General features: G+C 39.5%; 1 protein-coding gene across 2 annotated transcripts; it reads left to right on the top strand.

Annotated features, from left to right (window-relative positions):
* The first annotated feature begins 68 nt into the window (after positions 1–68).
* Positions 69–21,538, top strand: rbm24b (RNA binding motif protein 24b). Of its 2 annotated transcripts, XM_061953985.1 has the most exons (5): positions 69–716; positions 7,546–7,569; positions 9,861–9,984; positions 10,059–10,113; positions 20,345–21,538. In XM_061953985.1, the coding sequence occupies exons 1-5, from the start codon at positions 549–551 to the stop codon at positions 20,706–20,708; spliced, it is 735 nt and encodes a 244-aa protein (XP_061809969.1). In that variant the 5' UTR covers positions 69–548; the 3' UTR covers positions 20,709–21,538. The 2 variants fall into 2 exon arrangements, with proteins under 2 accessions (XP_061809969.1, XP_061809977.1); XM_061953993.1 differs by lacking the exon at positions 7,546–7,569 and having other exon boundaries at positions 123–716; positions 20,345–21,527.
* The last annotated feature ends 745 nt before the right edge of the window (positions 21,539–22,283 follow it).

The raw sequence follows: 22,283 nt of genomic DNA, 5'->3' as shown, positions 1-22,283 counted from the left end.
GCACACGTGGTTTCCTCTAGTCAGAGCTCACCAGGGGGCCAATTAGCTCACGTTAAGCGCCTCTGTTTGTGTGTGCGCGCGCCGCCACCTCCGGCCAGCAGAGGGCGCTGTGCGCACAGGCACCGCCTGATCTTAACCACGCCAAAAAAAACAAAAAAAAACTCGATGCGACGTACAGCAAGTTGATTTACACACTTTTTGACGGCGACTTTTTTTGGACAACACTCGTTTTTTTCAAGGGCTTTGCGTCGCTATGTGGCAGGCCTAAGATGGTAGCCACCTGGGTGGAGTTACATAGACACTCTTGACAAGTGGGCAACGAACTAACAGGTGTCCTCTTCCTCCTCCTCCTCCTGCTGCTGCTGCTGCTTTGCTAGCTCCACTGCGTTGCCGGGGGACTTGCTTGCCCTGTCTCACACACACTCTCACACTCACACTCACACACACACACACTCCCTCAACTCAGACGTTTCTTCACCTCATCTGAGCACTTTTTTTTATCTTTCTTTTTTTTTTTTTTTAAGTAAGAATAACTTCACAGAAAGAAGATGCATTCAGCCCAGAAAGACACCACCTTCACCAAGATCTTTGTGGGAGGTCTCCCTTATCACACCACCGATTCCAGTCTCAGAAAGTACTTTGAGGTGTTTGGGGACATCGAGGAGGCTGTGGTCATCACAGACCGGCAGACTGGGAAGTCCAGGGGTTATGGATTTGTGAGTATTGCAGCATAATCATTCCCAATAATGCTGTGTTTATCTTGTAATGTAGTCATGGATATTCAACTCAATTGTTTTGGGGGACACATTATTTGAAAGCTGGAACGGCTGTCCAGAAACTTGAGGGGTTCCTGGTACGAATCCAGCTTTCACTTTCAGAGTTACTGCTGTTGTGTCCTTGGGCAAGACACTTCACCAACACTAGTGCAGTGGTTTTAAAACTATTTTCCCCAAGAACCTCCTCAGAAGCGCTTTCCAAGTACCACCATGATGACCAACATTAAAATACAGTAGCGTGGTAGGCCTAAATATTCATTAAAAACAAGACAGGTTAATGGTAATGGGTTATACTTGTATAGCGCTTTTCTACCTTCAAGGTACTCAAAGCGCTTTGACACTATTTCCACATTCACCCATTCACACACTGATGGCGGGAGCTGCCATGCAAGCCCCTAACCACGACCCATCGGGAGCAAGGGTGAAGTGTCTTGCTCAAGGACACAACGGACGTGACGAGTTTGGTAGAAGGTGGGGATTGAACCAGGAACATTCAGGTTGCTGGCACGGCCACTCTCCTAACTTCGCCACGCTGTCCCCATGTTACGTTCAACAAGTATATTTGATGTTTTGGCCGCTGTAACATTAGATTCAAGATTCAAGATTGCTTAATGTCATATGCACAGTTAAACGGACAATTTGCCGTACATTGAAAATCTTACTTTGCTAGTCCACCCTTCAACAAGTCACACGGTACTGAGCTAAAATAATAAAAAATAAAAATTATATACAAGGCACAGTGAGTAACATAACATTATTGCACATTCTGATTCACAGTCAACAGTATAAATATGGAGGTGACATTGGGTCACAGCAGCAGTTAAAAGTGTCTTTAGTGATCAACACTCAGTTTGAACAGTAACACTGTGTTCGAATATTTAATCGGGGTTTCTGTGGCATACCACTATATCAGGGGTGTCATACGTACGCCCCGAGTGCTGGATTTGTGAGTATAGCAGCATAATCATTCCCTATAATGCTGTGGTTATCTTGTAATGTAGTCCTGGATATTCAACTCAATTGTCTTGAGGGGACACATTTCTTGAAAGCTAGAACGGCTGTCCAGAAACTTGAGGGGTTCCTGGTACGAATCCAGCTTTCGCTTTCAGAGTTACTGCCGTTGTGTCCTTGGGCAAGACACTTCACCCACACTAGTGCAGTGGTTTTAAGACTTTTTTCCCCAAGAACCTCAGAAGCGCTTTCCAAATACCACCATGATGACCAACATTAAAATACAGTAGTGTGGTAGGCCTAAATATTAATTAAAAACAAGACAGGTTACATTCAACAAGTATATTTGATGTTTTGGTCGCTGTAACATTAGATTCAAGATTCAAGATTGCTTAATGTCATATGCACAGTTAAACGGACAGTTTGCCGTACAATGAAAATTTTACTTTGCTAGTCCACCCTTCAACAAGTCACACGGTACTGAGCTAAAATAAAAATAAATTATATACAAGGCACAGTGAGTAACATAACATTATTGCACATCAAATCAAATCAAATCAACTTTATTTATAAAGCACATTTAAAATGTACCACAGGGGTAGCCAAAGTGCTGTACAACAGGCAGGTTAAAAGATAAAACAAGAGAAACGAGCAAGCACAACAAAACACAAACAGAGCACGATTAAAAAAATAGAACATAAAAAACAGGTTCACAGCAGGTGCATTGTGGGACGCCATAGCAGGATGGAGATCACTCAGTGTTAAAAGCCATGGAATAAAAGTATGTTTTTAAGAGTGATTTAAAAACAGGAAGAGAGGAGGCCTGTCTTAACACTCAGAGGTAAGTCGTTCCAGAGCTTGGGAGCAGCAGCGGCGAAAGCTCTGTCACCTCTAAGCTTCAGCCTTGTGTCAGGGACATTGTGATTCACAGTCAACAGTATAAATATGGAGGTGACCATGGGTCACAGCAGCAGTTAAAAGTGTCTTTAGTGATCAACACTCAGTTTGAACAGTAACACTGTGTTCGAATATTTAATCGGAGGTTCTGTGGCATACCACTAGATCAGGGGTGTCAAACGTACGGCCCGCGGGGTGGATCAGGCCGACGAACAGGTTTTATCCGGCCCGCGGGATGAGTTTGCTAAGTATAAAAATCAGCCAAAATTTTTGAATGAAAGAAACTGCTGTTCTAAATGTGTCCACTAGATGTCGCAATAGCGATTCTTTGTAGATGATGCTACATATGTAAAAAAAAAAAAAGAAGAAATAAACCTCATGATGCTAGTGCACCAGTCAAGGAAAATTAGCAAACTACAAAAATAACATCCTGTAATTTCATTTTGATATTATCTTTTTATCTTGATAGATTGAAAATGAACACCAATGAGTTGACTGATGCACATTATCACATAATTTATTCAGAAAGTATAAATAACGACAAATAAAGATAGAATACTATTAACCGCAACATGTAAGTGTAAAAAAAACCAAAAACATTATGATTTTTACATTTTCAGAATGTCGTTCTATTTTTAAACAAAGAAAACAATCTCAATTAGTCTGTATTTTTAAGTTATCGTGCCGTGATTTTACCAGTCCGGCCCACTTGGGAGTAGATTTTCCTCCATGTGGCCCCCGATCTAAAATGAGTTTGACACCCATGCACTAGATGAAGCCTGCGTACCACTTTGACTCCACAGTTTGAGAATCACTGCACTCGTGCATGAATGACACCAAATGTTATTATTTTGCCCTCATGTGACACAGATCAGATATTTTTTTGCCAGTCTGAACACTCCAAAGTTTTTCAAATCTGATATTTTCGCTTCATATGTGGGTCACATCGACTATGTTTACACTGCAAGTGGCCCAAATCAGATTTTTTCCAGCTGACTCTTAACACTTCAAGTAAAATGTGATCTTTACCAGACTCCAGTATGAACGCGCACAGGCCCCAATCAGTCAATCAATCAATCAATCAATCAAAGTTTACTTATATGGCCCTAAATCACGAGTGTCTCAAAGGGCTGCAAAAGCCACAACGACATCCTCGGCTCAGATCCCACATCAGGGCAAGAAAAAACTCAACCCAATGGGATGACAATGTGGCCAAATTGTCCACATTGGCCTCAATAGCCAATGTAGCCTCGACGTCACTTGCATACGCAGTTTGATAAAGTAAAAACATAAGGATGCCGACCAATTTCTGTAAATGAACAAGGAAGTCGCTGCTACTATTACTACAAAAATAAATACATCTCGCCACACATTTAAAAGAGTGTTTTTTTACGTGAAAATAAATTAAAGTAATGTATGAATTAATATATACGGTATATATATATATACATATAATGGGTAATATATTTGGAAGGGGTTACAATCTTTTTAAGGCTGTTAAGTTGAGGAGAAACAGACATCAGCATGGCTCTATGTTAGTGATATATTTTTCAACTCACTTGCGTAAACAACTTATGCAATGTACGTAGCATGTAAGCAAAAACGTCTCAGCGTACAAGTAATTTTCAGTCCTTCAACAATCGCTATATCTTCGAAATTCAAGTATATAATATATGTATATATCTTCATATTTTACATATAGCCTATTATTTGCGCACTATTGACAGAAACCGGATGTCGTGATGACGTATCCACTTGCACTGGCAGGCTGCGTCTTTCACCGCACAAACCAATGACGTAGTTCGCCCAAAGGTGACTTAGACTTAGACTTCCTCTTTATTGTCATTCAAATTTGAACTTTACAGCACAGATAAGAAGGAAATTTCGTTACATAAGCTCATGGTAGTGCAGGATAAAAAAGCAATAAGGTACATATATAAATAAATAAATATATATAAATAATATATATAATATATATATATAAAATAAACAAATATATATACATATATTTAAATAAATAAATAGATTACTGTACAGATTAATATATTGCACTTTTTCACATGCGTCCACGTTTATGGATGTATGTTGTATTGTCTTTTTTATTCCAGCGAATTAATCCATTTTCGGGGGAGTTGAGGGGATAATTTAATTTAATTATGATGTGTTCAAGAGTCTTACGGCCTGAGGGAAGAAGCTGTTACAGAACCTGGAGGTTCTGCTTCGGAGGCTGCGGAACCTCTTTCTAGAGTCCAGCAGTGAAAACAGTCCATGGTGGGGGTGGGAGGAGTCTTTGCAGATTTTCTGAGCCCTGGTCAGGAAGCGGCTTTTTCGATCTCCTGGATAGGAGGAAGAGGAGTCCTGATGATCTTTTCCACCGTCCTCACCACTCTGGAGAGACTTCCAGTCTGAGGCATTGCAGGCTCCAGTCCAGACAGAGATGCTGTTGGTCAGCAGGCTCTCTATAGTGCCTCTGTAGAATGTGCTGAGAATGGGGGGAGGGAGCTGTGCTCTTTTCATCTGACGCAAAAAGTGCATGCGCTGCTGAGCTCTCTTTACAAGATCTCCGGTGTGTAGGGACCAGGTCATATTGTCAGTTATCTGCACCCCCAGGAACTTGGTGCTGCTTACTATCTCCACCGCTGTGCCGTTGATGTAGAGTGGAGCGTGGCTGGACTGGTGCTTCCTGAAGTCAACGATGATCTCCTTGGTCTTGTTGACATTCAGGACCAGGTTGTTGGTTCTGCACCAATCAACCAGATGTTTCACCTCCTCCCTGTAGTCCATGTCGTTGTCACGGATGAGGCCCACTACTGTCGTGTCGTCTGCATACTTCACAATGGGGTTAGTAGTGGACCTAGCGCAGCAGTCATGAGTCATCAACGTGAACAGCAGCGGACTCCGGACGCAGCCCTGGGGGGAGCCGGTGCTCAGGGAGATGGCACTGGAGGTGTTGTTGCCCACTCTCACAGACTGGGGTCTGTCTGTGAGGAAGTCAAGCAGCCAGTTGCAAAGGGGGTACTGAATCCAAGGGGGGCCAGTTTGTTCAACAATTGCTGCGGGATGATGGTGTTGAATGCTGAGCTGAAGTCCAGGAACAACATCCGCACGTGTGTGTCCTTTCCTTCCAGATGTTCTAAGCTCAGGTGGAGTGCAGAGGAGATGGCGTCCTCTGTGGAGCGGTTAGGGCGATAAGCAAACTGGTATGGGTCAAATGTGGGGGGAAGTCTGGAGACAATATATTCCTTTACCAGCCTCTCGAAGCACTTCATTATGATGGGGGTGAGTGCAACGGGGCGGTAATCATTGAGGGAGGAGATTGTGGGTTTTGTTGGCACTGGAATGATTGTGGCCGTCTTAAAACATGATGGTACCACAGCCTGGGTCAGCGAGATGTTGAAGATGTCTGTGAGAACCCCAGCCAGCTGGTCTGCATATCCCTTAAGCACCTTGCCCGGAATGTCATCAGGTCCCGGTGCTTTCCGGGGGTTCACTCTCCTCAGGGTTTTCCGGACATCCGCTATATCCAGGTTGAGCGGCTGCTCATCAGGGCGAGGGATGGATTTTCTCGCCGGAGTGGTGTTAAGTGCCTCAAACCTTGCAAAGTAGTTGTTAAGGTCATCTAGGAAGCTGATACTGTTGTCAAAGGGACAGGGGGCAGCTTTATAGTCCGTGATGACCTGTATGCCCTGCCACATTCGTCTAGTGTTTGTAGGGTTCTCAGAGAAGTCCTGCACTTTCTGACTGTGAGCACGCTTTGCAACCTTAATGGCACGGTTCAGGTTAGCTCTGGCAGATTTTAATGCCACCATGTCACCAGACTTGAAAGCCTTGTTCCGAGTCTTTAGCATTGCACGTACCTCACTGTTCATCCAGGGTTTCTCGTTGGCCCGTATGGGGATGTTCTTGATCACACTGACATCCTGCATGCACTTCTGAATGTATGTGGACACAGACTCTGCATACTCCTCCACACGTGTAGTGATTTTTGGTGGCGGCTGCAAGACGCAAGTGGCCTTTAGCTCGCATTTCCATTTATACTGAAGTCACATTTGAAAAGATCAGATTCCAATCGGATTTGGACTACCTTCTGTTGTGGCCGGAATCTGATGCGAATAGATCTAACAGTGTCATTCGAGGGCAAACAAATCAGATTTGGTGTGCAGCCAGTGGGTCATAGTCTGAATCTGTTTGGAATCTGATCTTTTCAAATGTGGCTGTAGTCACAAGGGCAATGCGACCAGTTTGCAACTTTTACATATTTGGTTTAGCTACGTTATTTTTGTGTGCGGCAAAAGATTAAAAGAAAATCACTGTCTTTTTTTGCAGTTCTCTTCTTCCTCCTGCTGCAGTTTTTGGTTTGTGTACGTCGCGGCAATCAGTTTTTTGTTTGCAATAGAAAAATTATTTTAACATAAGAATCTATTTCTCTGTTTCTTTGGTTTAATAGGGGGGAAAAAACGGAAAGCAGATCATCAATGATCCATTATCTGTTATTTGATTTCATTGATGTGTTTGAAAATCTAAAATGAGAATTAAAACGAGTGGAAAATAAATGATGAATGGGTTATACTTGTATAGCACTTTTCTACCTTCAAGGTACTCAAAGCGCTTTGACAGTATTACCACATTCACCCATTCACACACTGATGGCGGGAGCTGTCATGCAAGGCGCTAACCAGCAGCCATCAGGAGCAAGGGGTGAAGTGTCTTGCCCAAGGACACAACGGACGTGACTAGGATGGTAGAAGGTGGGGATTGAACCCCAGTAACCAGCAACACTCCGATTGCTGGCACGGCCACTCTACCAACTTCCCCAAAACCGTTTTCTCTATTGCCTGTTCAAATGTTTTGACATGGGTAGATGTGCAGTGTCTCTTTTTCCGTATCCTCTTTTGCGAGTGACCCGGAACAACAACAACAGATGAAGAAAGGTGTCATAAAACAGGTTTGTGGTGGTCAAGAGTTCTTTTTTTTTTATTTTTATGTCAGCTTGAAAAAATTATTGCTTCTCAGTAGAAATGGGAATCTTTGGGCATCTCACAATCTGATCTGATTCTTGGGTTGATGATTTGATTCATATTCGATTCCCAATTCAAGAAAATTCAATAGGTACGTGTTTTTTTGCTGCTAGCTGGATCTCCGCAGTGGTCACTGAGAGCGTTTCACATTTGATTGCGCGATTGTGAGTAGCAACAGGACCGCTGTTTTCAGAGTTCAACTGTGTTTGTGTTGTTTTCATCACCACTATACACCAATACTCATGACGTAGAACACATCCTAGTTTAATTAAACTATCTTAATTTTTCGATTGAACAAGTACTCGCGGCACAAAGCTCTGACAATTAGTCAAATTTACATTCGACAACTGTTTGCAAATAATCCACGGTAAGTAAAATGTTCATTGGAATCCTTGTGATTATATAAGTTTTACATTTACTGTATCTGAGTCTGCCAAATATCTTTTAAATTGATTGATTGGCACACAGATTTTTTGGACCCGCCAAGTGCCTGGCCGTTTGGTGACTCACAAGTGTCTTTGAGTCCGAGCAGTCATGTTTACTCAAATTTTCCGTCACTTCCAACAATAATATTGTGAATTTCAGCAATAACTGTTTCTTTTTAAAAACATTTGTAAATAGACATTTTTGACCAAAAGTTCACATTTAAAATATTGAGCCCTACTTTGTATTGAAGTAGACCAAAACGTGTGCATTTTCACCGGTTTTAAAACTCTATAGCTTTCTTAATATTTACCACAGGAAAATGATACTTTAATCACTAGAATTGTTTTTAAAATACCTACCTGGTAATACTGGTTTCATGTAAATCATCTAATTTCTAACATTTTACACACATACCTAGATTCAAGACCTGGTTCTCGCAGTGCATTATTTGGTATAGTAATTTTAATAAAACCTTTTCAAAACAGGTTGCAGGTTACAAAACATTTTTGTTACTGGCGTACACGTGCACCAAGTAAGCATGGAAATATCCTAAAACGTAATAAAAAAGGAATTTAAAAAATGTTTTTTGAAAATTATGAATCGATCTGGAATAGGATTAAATAAGAATCGTGATTCGGATGTGACACGATTTTTTTTTAGTACCCCTTAGTTCTCAGTAGCGATGTGCGATGCCACTGATTTTCTCTCCCATACAATACCAAGTAAAATTCAGGGTGGTATCGGCGATACCAATCCAATACCAATACTTTGTGCAAATATACCTAATGTGTTTAGTAAAATTTAAAAAGTATTTAAAGTTTTGCTGCTCTTGGGGAATCATCTTCAAACTATATAAAATTATGGGGCGAAACAAATGACAACGTTATTCTGCATAAAAAATGACAAAAAAGAGAGTACCTAAAGGGGTGTCTTGAGGAACGCCTCAGTTACTCAGTGTTTTATTTTTGCTAACAAGGTTAAAATGTCAAAGCAAGGATCTTACAGGTTTTCTTAACCATAGGGCAAAGCACGCCATTGAAGGCCGCCAAAATAGATCTTGTTTCTCAGCTGTGGTTTGTACGGGCCACAGCTGTACTTAGTTGTAATGCAGTTTCCCACCACTTGTGGCAGTAATGACAATATCAAACAAACAGAAGAAGTCTGGAGCTAAAGTCATAGAGAAGTTTCTTTAGTGCAAAAATGATGACTAAGTGATGAAGCTGTATTTTCATTGGCACTTTATTTAAAAAGTAATTTAAAAGTTTTTTTTAGGAAATATATATTAGTATCAATTGTGTATTTAATTAAAATGTGAGTTATTGTTTCATCAGAGTCCCTTCTTTTGCAGTATATTTGATTAATATATATTTTGCAATCAGCCTGACCTAAGCAATGATGATGATGTTTGTTATTAACACATACTTTTATATCATTTGACAATGTTTATCCTGTTAAACTGTAAGTAGGTTAGATGTAATACCATGATTGAATACCATTCAAATCAAGAGTAAGATTACAAATTCAGTGATAATATTTGAGTGGGCCCCTAGTCCTTCTGTAGTGGAAAAGTTGGGTCTTCAAGTCCAAAAAGTTAAGAACAACAGGAAAACTTGAGTGGGTTTTTTTAAGAATTTGCTGCAAAAAGTATTTATCTCCCAAGTTTTGAACTGAACTTGTAGGCTGTGTGGTGTCATTACCAAACCGGAATTGGCCCCCAATCCGCCAGTTCAATAGCCCTGTTTTGGGGACTAGTCACTGTCATAGTAGTCATTTATTTGTGGTGTTCTTGTAGGTGACCATGGCTGATCGGTCCTCGGCTGACCGAGCCTGCAAGGACCCTAACCCCATCATCGATGGCAGGAAAGCCAACGTGAACCTGGCCTATCTGGGAGCCAAGCCCAGGGTGATACAGCCGGGTATGGGATACTCATCCCTCACAATGTGGAACTATAATGTGGCTTTTTAACAATGGTTCTTTGTCCTTTTCTAGGGTTTGCATTTGGCATGCCTCAGATCCACCCGGCGTTCATTCAAAGGCCGTACGGGTATGTCACAAAATCCCTTCCAAAAATGGTCTATATGTTGTTTTTTTTAATTGTGTACATCAGTGGTCCCCAACCTTTGTGAGCTCGTTAATGTCAAACCTTTGACCTAAAGCGCTGATTAGACCAGAGAAACCCAAAAATGGGATTTTCATATTGCGGCCCTAGGGCTATTTATTTCATTGGCATGCTTTTATTTTGAAGGCCTGATGTTACTGTCTACATATTTGCTATCCAAGCTACGGCCCAAATATCTTTTTTTATTAGCCCGCGACATAATCTATAGACAAAACAAACACATCCTGAGTCAGAACGTTACAAAAACAAAGGAAAATGGAGACATCCCCAATCCCTCCAAAAATGGGAGCTAAAAAACTAAATGGCCAACAATCTGCGTCTTTGGGTTGTCCAAACTGGAGCCATTTGTGTCCTATAGCTAATTTTTTATTGGACCATGAGACAATCTTCAGACAAAATTAACACATCCCAGATTAGAACATTAAAGAAACAAAGAACAAAAAATGGAACCGGCTCCATTTCACCCCCAAAAATGAATGCTAAAAATCAAAATGGCAGACATGTGTTTATTGTCGTTGTTGATTTTAAGGATTTTCCAATCAATGTTTTGTACAGCAGATTCCGATACCGATCAATCATGAGTGAGATCGGCCGGTAACAATACATGTATTATTAACCGTAAATATTTCATTGTATTTATGGTGACAGCTTAACAATATCAATGCAATATTAAAACTAGTTTCTTATTCTCTTTCTTGGTGTGTAACATGTTCATCTTTGTCCTCCAGTGATAATGATACTTGATAATGATACTTAAGATACAAAGAAATACAGTTTATTTGCCGTAATAGAGGGGATTATTATTATCTTAGAGGAGAGGCTCCACACTGTGTATGGAGACACATGATTACATACGGTAATTGGACTAAAAATAAATAGTGTCAGCCAGAGGAGATTGCAGTTTGTGATCAGCATTAAAATGCGTTAATCATGTACTTTTTCACGAAAATCGATCGATACTGATCAATGGCCGATTGATCGGCATACCGCTAGTTGATTTCCACGTGTCTTCATGATTAACATGTGTACAAATTTCTCGCAAGGTATATGTTTTGGAGTTTTCTTTGTTACCCATGACACAAAGTTAAATTGTATATTTTTGGTTGAGCTAGTTCAGCATATATTGATTAACCTTCATCGTATTATTTTTAGTAATGTAAAAAAATGATCTAAGTGGCCCCCGCATCCTTAAATTGTTCTGTATTCGGCCCTTGCTGGAAAACTTTTGGACAACTATGGTCTGCAAGAAGTGTTACACTGATGTTGCTGAGCTGACCGGAATATATGCTGCTCTGGAAGGACCAAATTTTTCCCATTAAAGTTAAACACGGTAAACAAATTCAAAATATAAAACAAAATGGCGCTGAAAAAGAAGGGTAAACTATGTTAGATTGCTGGGGAAAAAATAAAAGATGCAAATAGGGTCATGCGCTGCTTTTTTTTCTTTGCTGTTTCAAAGTCAGTTTCTCTGCAGAGTGTTGTTTTAGTCGTATTTAATTAAATTAATGGGAATGGAAATATCTTCAATACAATTGTGGAAAATATTGTAGCATAAATATAACATAAAAGGCCCTAAAATGCCTACGTTTTATTACTCTGAACAAGAGGTGCCCAAACTTTTTCCACCTAGGGCCGCATACCAAAAAGTCAAAGCATACAGAGGCCATTTAGATAGTTTAGGTATTTTATTTTGGAAAAAAAACAAAACTAAAACCGACATTATATTTATTTAAAGACAAAACTATTTAAGGTACATTATATTGTTTTGCTTAATTTTCTTACATTTCAACTGTTATTTTTCAATGAGCATCGCAATACAGCAGACATGTAGAAATGTTTTTGAAACTTTAGACCCTTGTTATTATTAAAAAAATATTTTACAGCCTGAGGTATATTTTAATAAATAAAATAAATCAATGTCCTAAAGTGATTTACATCCACATTTACTTATTATCCACAGAAAGTAACAAATGTTGGGTTGGTTGGGGACCCCTGGTGCACACCACCTGCTGAACGAGGACAAATGAGTGATGACGAGTGACTGTGACGGAATTGAACATGTGTCCTTTACCCCCCTTCCTTAGCCAACTGCCGGATTGACTTGATGTTTGTCTGTGTCTCTCTCTGATCCGACAGGCTGGGTAACGGTTAAAATATCAGATGGTTTGAGGAATAGCTACATTGGGCAGAAAGTGTTACCTGTAAACTGTGACATACACAAACAAGCAGAAATGGTGACTAGATGCATGGGTGTCTTTTTTCATGTTTTTGTTGGTTTTCATAGCACATAGATTGGTGTGTGCTTGTTTTTTTGTTTTTTTTTAGTATGATGTGGTGTTCGGCTTAACTTGTGTGCTCATTTCTACTGGGGATGGGAAGTTGTTTTGTTTTTTGTGTGTTCAATCAATACTTTTTTGCTAGGGAAAAGTGTAACTCTGCAGTGGGGTGTTGATTATTTTAATTCTTTGTGTTTTGATTATTCTGCTCCCTTCGGTTTTGAAGTTAACCTTAAAGTGATTGTTTTGTTGTAAAAAAAAAAAAGATGGTTTCCCAATTGGTTCCCCTGCAACAAAACAAAGGGCCTGCATGTGGGAGTTTTTCCTTTCAATTAACCCATTGCTGTCAGTTCCAATGTACACCTATATGATAACAAAGCATCTGACGGCCTCCACAGGTCAACAGACAAATGTTCAGACACAAGATCCGCCTGTTAGGCAGCAGCTGTCTGCTACAATGATCTCTGCGGCCTCTCAAATTCGTATGGAAAATGGGAGCAGCGCTGTTAATAATGCATGGCGCAGGCATCGGCGCTCAGCTGTGGACAACAGGTGGAAGCCCTTTGGTTCATGCTGCAGATTACCATGTGGTCCGCTCACTTACAAAGCACCTTTATTTAGCTCCTCACTAGAAAAACGCATCGTATGCATTTAGGAAAGGCCAGGTTCCATTTTTATTTGTTATTTGCTCTAAAACAGGAGTGTCCAGACTCTTTCCAACAAGAGCCGCATAACGAAACGTCAAAGTATGCGGAAGCCATTTTGATAATTTATTTTGTTAAAAAATTATGAAAATAGACAGTACATATTTTTAAAGACAAAACTTAGTGTCAGCTTTATGTTATAAGTGACAAAGTGTACTATTATTAGTTATTTTTGGGGTTCCGCCAGGGCCATTTGCGGACAGGAGCTTAGGTTTTGTTGGCCCGCAAAATATTATCGGTAAAAACAATAAAAATTTAAAAAAAACATTGTAATGAGAAAAAGCTGAAATGTTGATACTAATAACTATTGAAAATACGATTTGTCACTTATAACACAAAGTTGGCACTAAGTTTTTATATATTATGTCTGCAGCTTTTTAAAAAACATCAAAATATCCCCAACATACTCCTTTCACATTTTTTATTACATTTTTAGCCTTTTTTTTCATACCTTTTCTTTTGCTCTTTTTGTCTTAAAAAAATGTTTCCACAACATCTTGCAGACAAACAAAACTCAAGCTGCGGGCCACAAATGCATCCCAAGCCACACTTTTGACACCACTGCTTTAAAACTTTTGAAAAAAGGTAATTGAAAAACTGCTATCTATATTATCAACAGTTCAATACATCTCTTATAGCAGTGGGACTCAAAGTCAAGCACGACATGATATTAATAGTGTTTTACCCCTATAATGATAATACATAAAGTTAATAGGGGTTTGGATAACATGATATGATTCCACAATATTGTCAGGGTTAATCATACTAGAGAATATATATCTAATATAGTAATTGGAAAAATTGATACAGCGATTGATAATTCAGTATCCATATACATCAATATAAAGCAATTATCCTATTCACATGGCTCTAGACAGCGTAGACCTCCGCCAGGCACTAGCTAAAGTAAGTTTTATGTTAAAAAGTCCCGAATCCATCCCCGAAATGTAATCACTTGTTCTTTATCACATTTTAAAATAAAATAAAAATGTGACCATAACATTTTGAACTATCTATAGCAGTATGAAAAAAACGGAGTAAACACTCTTGTCAGTTGTCCACTATCTTTATGTCTAGCATACACACACACTCTGAATTTGAAGCTCATAAAGTATACATAATTATCTAGATCAGCCCCAAAATTGAAGGAGCAAAATTATCTAATTTTGGACATTTTCTAAAAAAATTCTCATAACTTTCAGTTATTTTTTCCAACTGACACCAGACAAACCAAAAGCAAAAATGACATACAATGCATCCGGAAAGTATTCACAGCACTTGAATGTTTCCATATTTTGTTTTGTTACAGCCTTATTCTCAAAATTCAACAGACTACTCCATAATGAAATGTTTTTTTCAAATGTATTAAAAATTAAAAAAACACACGTACATAAGTATTCACAGCCTTTCCACAATACTTTGTTGATGCACCTTTAATAGCAATTACAGCCTCAAGTCTTTTTAAATACGATTCCACAAGCCTATCTTTGGGCAGTTTCGCCCATTCCTCTTTGCAGCACCTCTCAAGCTCCACCAGGTTGGACGGGAAGTGTTGGTTTTCATCCAGGATGTCTCTGTACATTGCTGCATTGATCTTCATCTAGTCCAGGAGGTGACCAACAACCCAATGGTCACCCTGTCAGAGATACAGCATTCCTCTGTGGAGAGAGAAGAACCTTCCAAAAGGACAACCATCACTGCATCAATCCACCATTTAGGCCTGTATAGTATAGTGGCCAGACGGAAGTCATTTCTTCATAAAATGTTTGCCAAAATGCACCTGAAAGACTCTCAGACCATGAGAAACAAAATTCTCTGGTCTGAAGAGACAAAGATTGAACTCTTTGGCGTGGATGCCAGGCATCATGTTTGGAGGAAACTAGGCACCGCTCATCACCAGGCCAATACCATCCATACAGTGAAGCATGGTGGTGGCAGCATCATGCTGTGGGGATGGTTTTCAGCGGCAGGAACTGGGAAACTAGTCAGAAAACCAACGCTTCTCATCCAACCTGATGGAGCCTGAGAGGTGCTGCAAAATGGGATGGGCAAAGAGGAATGAGTAAAACTGCCCAAAGATAGGTGTGCCAAGCTTGTGGCATTGTGTTCCAAAAGAGAAGGCTGTAATTGCTGCCAAAATTGCATCAACACAGAATTAAGCAAATACTGAATACTTAACTACATTTGAAATTTCAGGGTATTCAATCGATTGCAACTGGACTGTTTGGTTTGTCTTAGAAGACGTTTTGCCTCTCATCCAAGTAGGCTTCATGAGTTCATGCTCATAGACTTAGATTGGTCAGATCTTGTCTTAGACTTAGATTGGTCAGATCTAGTCTAGCGGCTTGTGCCAATATCTCAGTAGTACCAGCCTCAGCAGCTTCCTTTTATGAACTGATGGAGCCTTGATATTTCAAATGTGCTTAAGTATTCACTGCCTCTGCTCAAAACTGAACTGATTAAGCCTACTGTGGTATTGGCACCAACCTCTACACTAGATCTGACCAACCTAAGTCAATGAGCATGAACTAATTAGGCCTACTCGGATGAGAGGCGATACGTCTTCTCAGACAATCCAAACAGTCCAGTTGCGATCAATTTGAATGACCTGGATGAATGACAACATTCATAAACATGTTAAGTACATTTAATTTTATTTTTTATTTTCAATATTTTTGCAAAAAATAATATTGTCATTGTCTGTAGATTTTTGAGGACAGAATGAATATCTTCCATTTTGGCTGTAACAACAAAACGTGGAAAAAATGAAGCACTATGAATACTTTCCGGATGCACTGCAACCCACCCTGGTAGGGGCAATAATGGTGGGATCGCAGGGTAATAACATGATCATTTGCCCGAGATATCAATGTGTCACAATACAGAACGTTTGGTAAACGTATAAATAATTGATATACAGCAATTGTGTGATAATTGAGTATTATTACTAGGGATGTAACGATATGAAAATTGTTTATCATGGTTATTGTGGCCAAAATTATAAGTTATCGATAATATTCGTATTGCTGAATGTGCTCAAAAATTACTTATAAATCCTTTGAATGTTTTAAATAACTAAAATAAATAGACCCACTGTTATAAAGTCCACTATTTTGCATGTTTTGTGTTGCTAATGCTTCACTGATAAGAGTGTTCTGGCGGACGTGGTGATGTTCTACTCTGCTCAGCCGTCCTTGAACGCACCGTAAAAACACCTGTCGATATTCCTCAGAGTATATATCGATCACTGTTCTATCGATCACTCTGTTCTAAGAGAGCACATCTTGTAGGTTCAATGTGCACAATTAAATATCTTAGTTGTTCAGACAGTAATATGTTTATGTATGTTTAGATTTGGGTTTCATGGGGAAAGGCGTTAATATTTCTTGCTTTCATGCTAGCATTTAAGTTAATGAGCTAGCACCAGTCTGTCCGTGAGTTTATCAACGTGTTTATCAATCAGTTTTTTGATAATATGGATTGCAAACAGTAATACCAACTGTCGAATTTTACTGTGGTTAATCTTAATATTGTTTATTGCTACATCCCTAATTGATGCCAATCCATTCAGTGTTACCCGCAGACCAGCAATCAATTTGTGGCGTACGGAGCTTTGCCAGGAAGATGTCGAAATGACATCGACATATTATTTGCATAATTGGTTGTGACGTGTGTATTTTTTTTTAAAAGGCTAAAAAAAAAGTTATACATGTGTTTAAAGACAAATGTGTTTAGTGTTATGAGTATGAATATATATTTTTCTTGTTACATGATATTGTTTTGCTCTTTTTTTTCCATTGACACTGATAGTATGCTAATTTTATTAGAATATACATGATATCTAGTAGAGATCGGAATAACACGGAATAATATGATTGGCCTGAGAAGCTCGACAGGACAATAAAAAAAGAGATCGGAATAACAGAACTAAAATACGATAACATGTTTTGTGCACAATAATGATTATATAATGGATAGTAAAATGGTGATTGTGTAATATTATCAATACATATGCAGTGCTTGTGAGAAGACCATATAAATGCATATCTATAGGGGATATGAATAAAAGTAACACATGATGCGATATCCTCACAATATTTTGGCCACAACAATATCACAATACAGCGACAGTGAAACTGTATATTAATCAATACGCAATATATTTAATCAATTAATAATCATTAGTTACATGTACATTGACAACATTTATTTAATCTGATCGACATTCGGATTAGAATGTTACTGTGTACATGGAACCTGAAAAAAATGATCTGATTATGACATGCGTTTTCATGCATCACACCTTAAATCGGAATATTTTACTTTGACATGCGGAGAACCTAACAAACAGAAAGTTGTGTTATTTGTGCCACGGGTGCCATCTTTTGGAGGAGTTTGCTCACTGTAGGTGCTGACTAAGCAGTGATTTTCTCTGTAAACAAACATGGCTTTGCGCATTTCTGCTTGTTCAACGTTATCACTATTAATTTATAATTTTTTCCTTCTGTTCACTACTTTTGTTTTACCTCTTTTTTTTCAGCTGTTCAGTGCCTTTTACCTTGTGATTATGTACAGGTTGCCGCGCGTCTTCATGTTATGTCATTCTGTCTGTGTATGTGTCTGAGGCTAGCAGTTAGCACTTGAATTAGCTATAATGTCGTGGCTAAAAGAGCTTGTTAAGACTTTTATTGTTACATCGACACATTACACTCCAAGCCATTCTTTTGTTTTTCTCGTTTTAAAGATACGAACTCAAAAGTATACAACGCTAATTCTGTACATGTTGAGGGGGTGACAGCAGCAAGACAATCGCTTCATTCCGAGACTATTACATTTAGTCCCTCTCCACCAACAAAGTACATCTGACATCAAAGACATGCGCAGTAAGGATAATTCTAACCCAAATTTCGGAAGATGTGTTTTCATGCGCTACAATGTGAACTATTTTTGGCATTGACCACCCGTCTCCACCGGAATTACATTTTGATCCAAACGTGTGATCGGGTGAGAATATTCCGACTGAAGTGTTTACATGAAGCATTTTTATTCTGGTTAGGTTTTTAATCCGATTAAATGTGTCCATGTGCACATAGCTACTGTCTCAACATGCAGTAATTGTGGGTGAAAAACACATACCTATTAGGGGTCATGCAATATCATCACAACAGTTTGCCCACATTAGTATCAGGATACGGCGAATGAACATTCACACCAACGTGAATAACAAAGTATCATTTGATATCGTCACAACATTTTAATTGTCACATAAGTCATATGGTATTGCGATACGGCATTTGTGCGATAGTAGTGATGTACAGTATATGAGTGATTACAAGTCTAAAAGGGATAGCAATCACAAAATAACAATATACGATATAATTTTTGTCATAATAAAAGGATAACAATACAGCAATTGATAAAACGTATCAATGTACACTCATGTTTGTACGGTTCAGTGTTGACCCATAGAAATATGAACGAGGCATTGTAATTCGTTTAGAACGTCTCCTTACATAATAAAGATGTAGATATTCATCCTAATAGCAACGTTGCCGTTATTTTGTCCGACCCTTACGGCGTGATATCAATGGTAGGGAGGTCACAGAGACTCGGGCAAAGTGGTTGTAGCGGACGAGTGCCCTGCCATGTGTTACTGAAGTAGATCAGCGTGTCCTTTGGACATGACAACTGCAGCAAAAATAGCTTTGCTTCCAGCCTCCCCTGTCAGTCAACTTGGCGTGTGTGTGTGTGTGTGTGTGTGTGTGTGTGTGTGTGTGTGTGTGTGTGTGTGTGTGTGTGTGTGTGTGTGTGTGTGTGTGTGTGAGAGAGAGGGGGGGATGGAGGTTGCAGTTGTATGTCCAAATGCGGGACAGATATAATCCGTGCACACCTGCTCCTCTATATATTTTCTGTAAGTGACTAACAGTTCAAAGAAGGGCCGAATATACTCTTTGGCTCCTTCTACCGGTGTTACAGCAACATCTGAATGCTATTGACTATCGACTAAAATGTATATATATTCAGGGAAGTCACACAAAAACTAACCTTGCGTTCAATTTTGTGGGGATTAACTCTACGTGTGTGCGCGTGCGTGCTTTTCCTTTGGCTTAATTATGTTGTGTGATGCCACCAAAGATGTTGATGATGACCATAGAAAAGATAATGGCGCCTATAGAGCAAGGACTAAAGCAGTGACCTGGGACCTCATGTACAAAGCTTGCGTACGCACAAAAACCTGCGGTACGCCCTTCTTTACGGCAGAGTTAAGATGCATCAAAACTGACCTTGACGTGGAAATGTGCGCTGCCTCAAGGGAACTTCATAGGTGTCGTACGCACATTTCTACAGGTGTGGATACCTGCGGTACGCCCTTCTTTACGGCAGAGTTAAGATGCATCAAAACTGACCTTGACGTGGAAATGTGCGCTGCCTCAAGGGAACTTCATAGGTGTCGTACGCACATTTCTACAGGTGTGGATACTTACGCTACACCTAAGTGATGCTTGCTAACAGTTCACAGAAAAAAAGTGCCAACTTTTACTCTTTTTACTGGATTTGATCGCACGTCCATATTTAGTAGGAAAGCTAGGCAACTCTGTACATGAGGCCCCTGGTGTCAACAAGTCACTCATCTGTAATAAAAGGAGGACGTGTTGACTGCGAAGCTGGGGCATATTATTTTGAAATGTTATATTGTGTACAGTATACAATTTCGCTATAGGGACAGTTTGACACTGTAACGGATTATTTCAATTACACGCAAATGTCAAGATTTCCATTCACCACAGTTGACACGGTAGAGAAGTGGACTTGTGTGCAGTTGTTTTTATTTGTGTTGATGAAGGACCTAACATGTGTGGGCATGCCTGTACGTGTGTTGTTGTTTGGTGGACACAATTACGTCCACTTCCTTTCTTGACCTTGCGGTGTTGTGCGATCAGCTCGCATTTTGTCACAACGGTTTTCAGCGCTGTGGGTTTTTTTTTTTTAGGATTAAAGTTTGATTTTGTTTTATTGCGCTTGTTTCCTTGTGCTGCTTTTTTAACTTTTCTTATCTAGGTTGTTCATTTAATGAATGGATTTGCTGTGTTCTGATGTATTTTTGCACCTGCTCGTTGGAAGAATAACTCACCGTGGCTCACCTTTGACCCCAGTGTGTGTGTTTGTGTCTGACAGGATCCCGGCTCACTATGTCTACCCTCAGGCGTTTGTCCAACCCAGTATGATGATTCCTCACGTGCAGCCTTCCTCCGCCACGGCAACAGCTGCCGCCGCCGCCACCTCACCCTATCTCGACTACACTGGAGCAGCGTACGCCCAGTACTCCGCAGCAGCCACTGCCGCAGCCGCAGCTGCCGCCGCCTATGAACAGTATCCCTACGCTGCCTCCCCGGCGCCGACGGGCTACATGACAGCAGCCGGGTACGGCTATGCCGTCCAGCAGCCACTGGCTACCGCTGCCACCCCCGGTGCTGCCGCTGCCGCCGCTGCCTTCAGCCAGTACCAGCCTCAGCAGCTCCAGACAGATCGTATGCAGTAAAAAAAAAAAAAAGAACTCTGAAGAAAAGTTGATGGAATGTTACTATAGGAGGCGGAAGGATCTAGAATGAGGGTTGTCAGCACCAGCTTTTAACTTGAAAAGTGAAGAAAATCAAGTGCAAACAAATACTGCATTTTATTCAAATTACATCAGTATTTTTTCCACTGTCAAATATTTAATATTTATACATACCATAAAAAAAAAGTTACAAACTGGACCTCATATTTTGTGTATATTATGTGTTCCCAATTGCATTCATGTCTTATGATCAGGTGTCTTCCCCACTATATACCAAAAGAAGCATAAAGTGCATTTTTTTTTCAGTATTTCTTAGTTTTGGACCAGTATTTATGTCCAGAGAATCTATGCAGACAACTTCTAAGTCCCTATTCTAATAAAAACTCCAAAAAAAGTCTTCATAGCATATAAGACATTGGGGGAAACAAATCACCTTGTTTAAATGCACCCCAAAAGCAATCTAGCAACAAAAAAAAATGTTGAATGTGAAATATTTTCATTTTGTTTTCCAAATGTGCCTTTTAAATTATATACTGTATGTATTTATTATGGAAACTTAGAATAATAAACCCTCTATTTTTTTGTGTTTTTGTGTTTAGTTAGTCCATTGCAACATTCATACGGTGGATGATAAAGCACTATAACTTGTATAAAGAATATGAGTGGGGAAACTAGCAATAATTTGTGGAGATTTATAATATTTGTCTTGGAGACTCCTAAATGTAGCTTTTTATACTTGACCTGTTTGATGAAGCAGTTTTTTCAGCTGTTTGATGTCATATCTGACATGCAAGGGGTTCATTTTACAATACCTTGCATTTTCTAATGCATGACTACAAGTTCGGTGTGAAATAAAATAAAAATCTACAAATAAAATGTTCTAATATGTGTATTTTTCGCAACACATTTTGATGTCAATGTTTTGCATTAATAATAAAGCACCAAATGTGTATATGTGCAGTGATGATGAATGAGTTGCTACTGCTATAGCAGCGTTTTATTGGCTTACTTTGACCTTTATTGAATCACTCTTGTTTCAAAACAAACTAGAAAAGCCAGCTCATAGTTTTAGGTTTGCATATATATGATAAATAAATGATAAATGGGTTGTACTTGTATAGCTAACCAGCACCCATCAGGAGCAAGGTTGAAGTGTCTTGCTCAGGACACAACGGACATGACGATACTTCATAACACTTCATATTTGATAAGTGACTCTTTCAGGAGGGCGATGCTACGAAGTGCACTTACCAGTAACCAGTAATAAAATATATTAATACACTGTCTTGCAGCTACAACCAAGACTCTCCGGCGTACTGCCCTCGGTTATGGCGGCATTCCCATATTATGTGGGCTCCATTGACAGCCTCACCAACAACTTTAATAATGCCTATTTATTGTATTGCACCATTAAAACTAATAAAGGCCCCTAAGAGACGCACTCCTTTATTTACGGAAGAAACCAGAGCTCTTAAATAATCCTGTAGAAAGCAGCAACGCAAATGGTGTGCGACTAAACTGAAGGTCTTCCATCAAGCATGGAGTGATAGTTTAATA

The sequence above is a fragment of the Nerophis lumbriciformis genome, linkage group LG04 (assembly GCF_033978685.3).
Source record: "Nerophis lumbriciformis linkage group LG04, RoL_Nlum_v2.1, whole genome shotgun sequence".
Taxonomy (NCBI): domain Eukaryota; kingdom Metazoa; phylum Chordata; class Actinopteri; order Syngnathiformes; family Syngnathidae; genus Nerophis; species Nerophis lumbriciformis.
This window is presented reverse-complemented; position numbering and strand designations above follow the sequence as displayed.

Bases quoted from the DNA above. Each gene is read 5' to 3' on its own strand.
- rbm24b (XM_061953985.1), top strand. From the start codon at position 549: ATGCATTCAGCCCAGAAAGACACCACCTTCACCAAGATCTTTGTGGGA. The intron at 717-7,545 runs GTGAGTATTGCA...CAACAACAACAG, and splicing joins AGTCCAGGGGTTATGGATTT to ATGAAGAAAGGTGTCATAAA. The intron at 7,570-9,860 runs GTTTGTGGTGGT...GTGTTCTTGTAG, and splicing joins AGAAAGGTGTCATAAAACAG to GTGACCATGGCTGATCGGTC.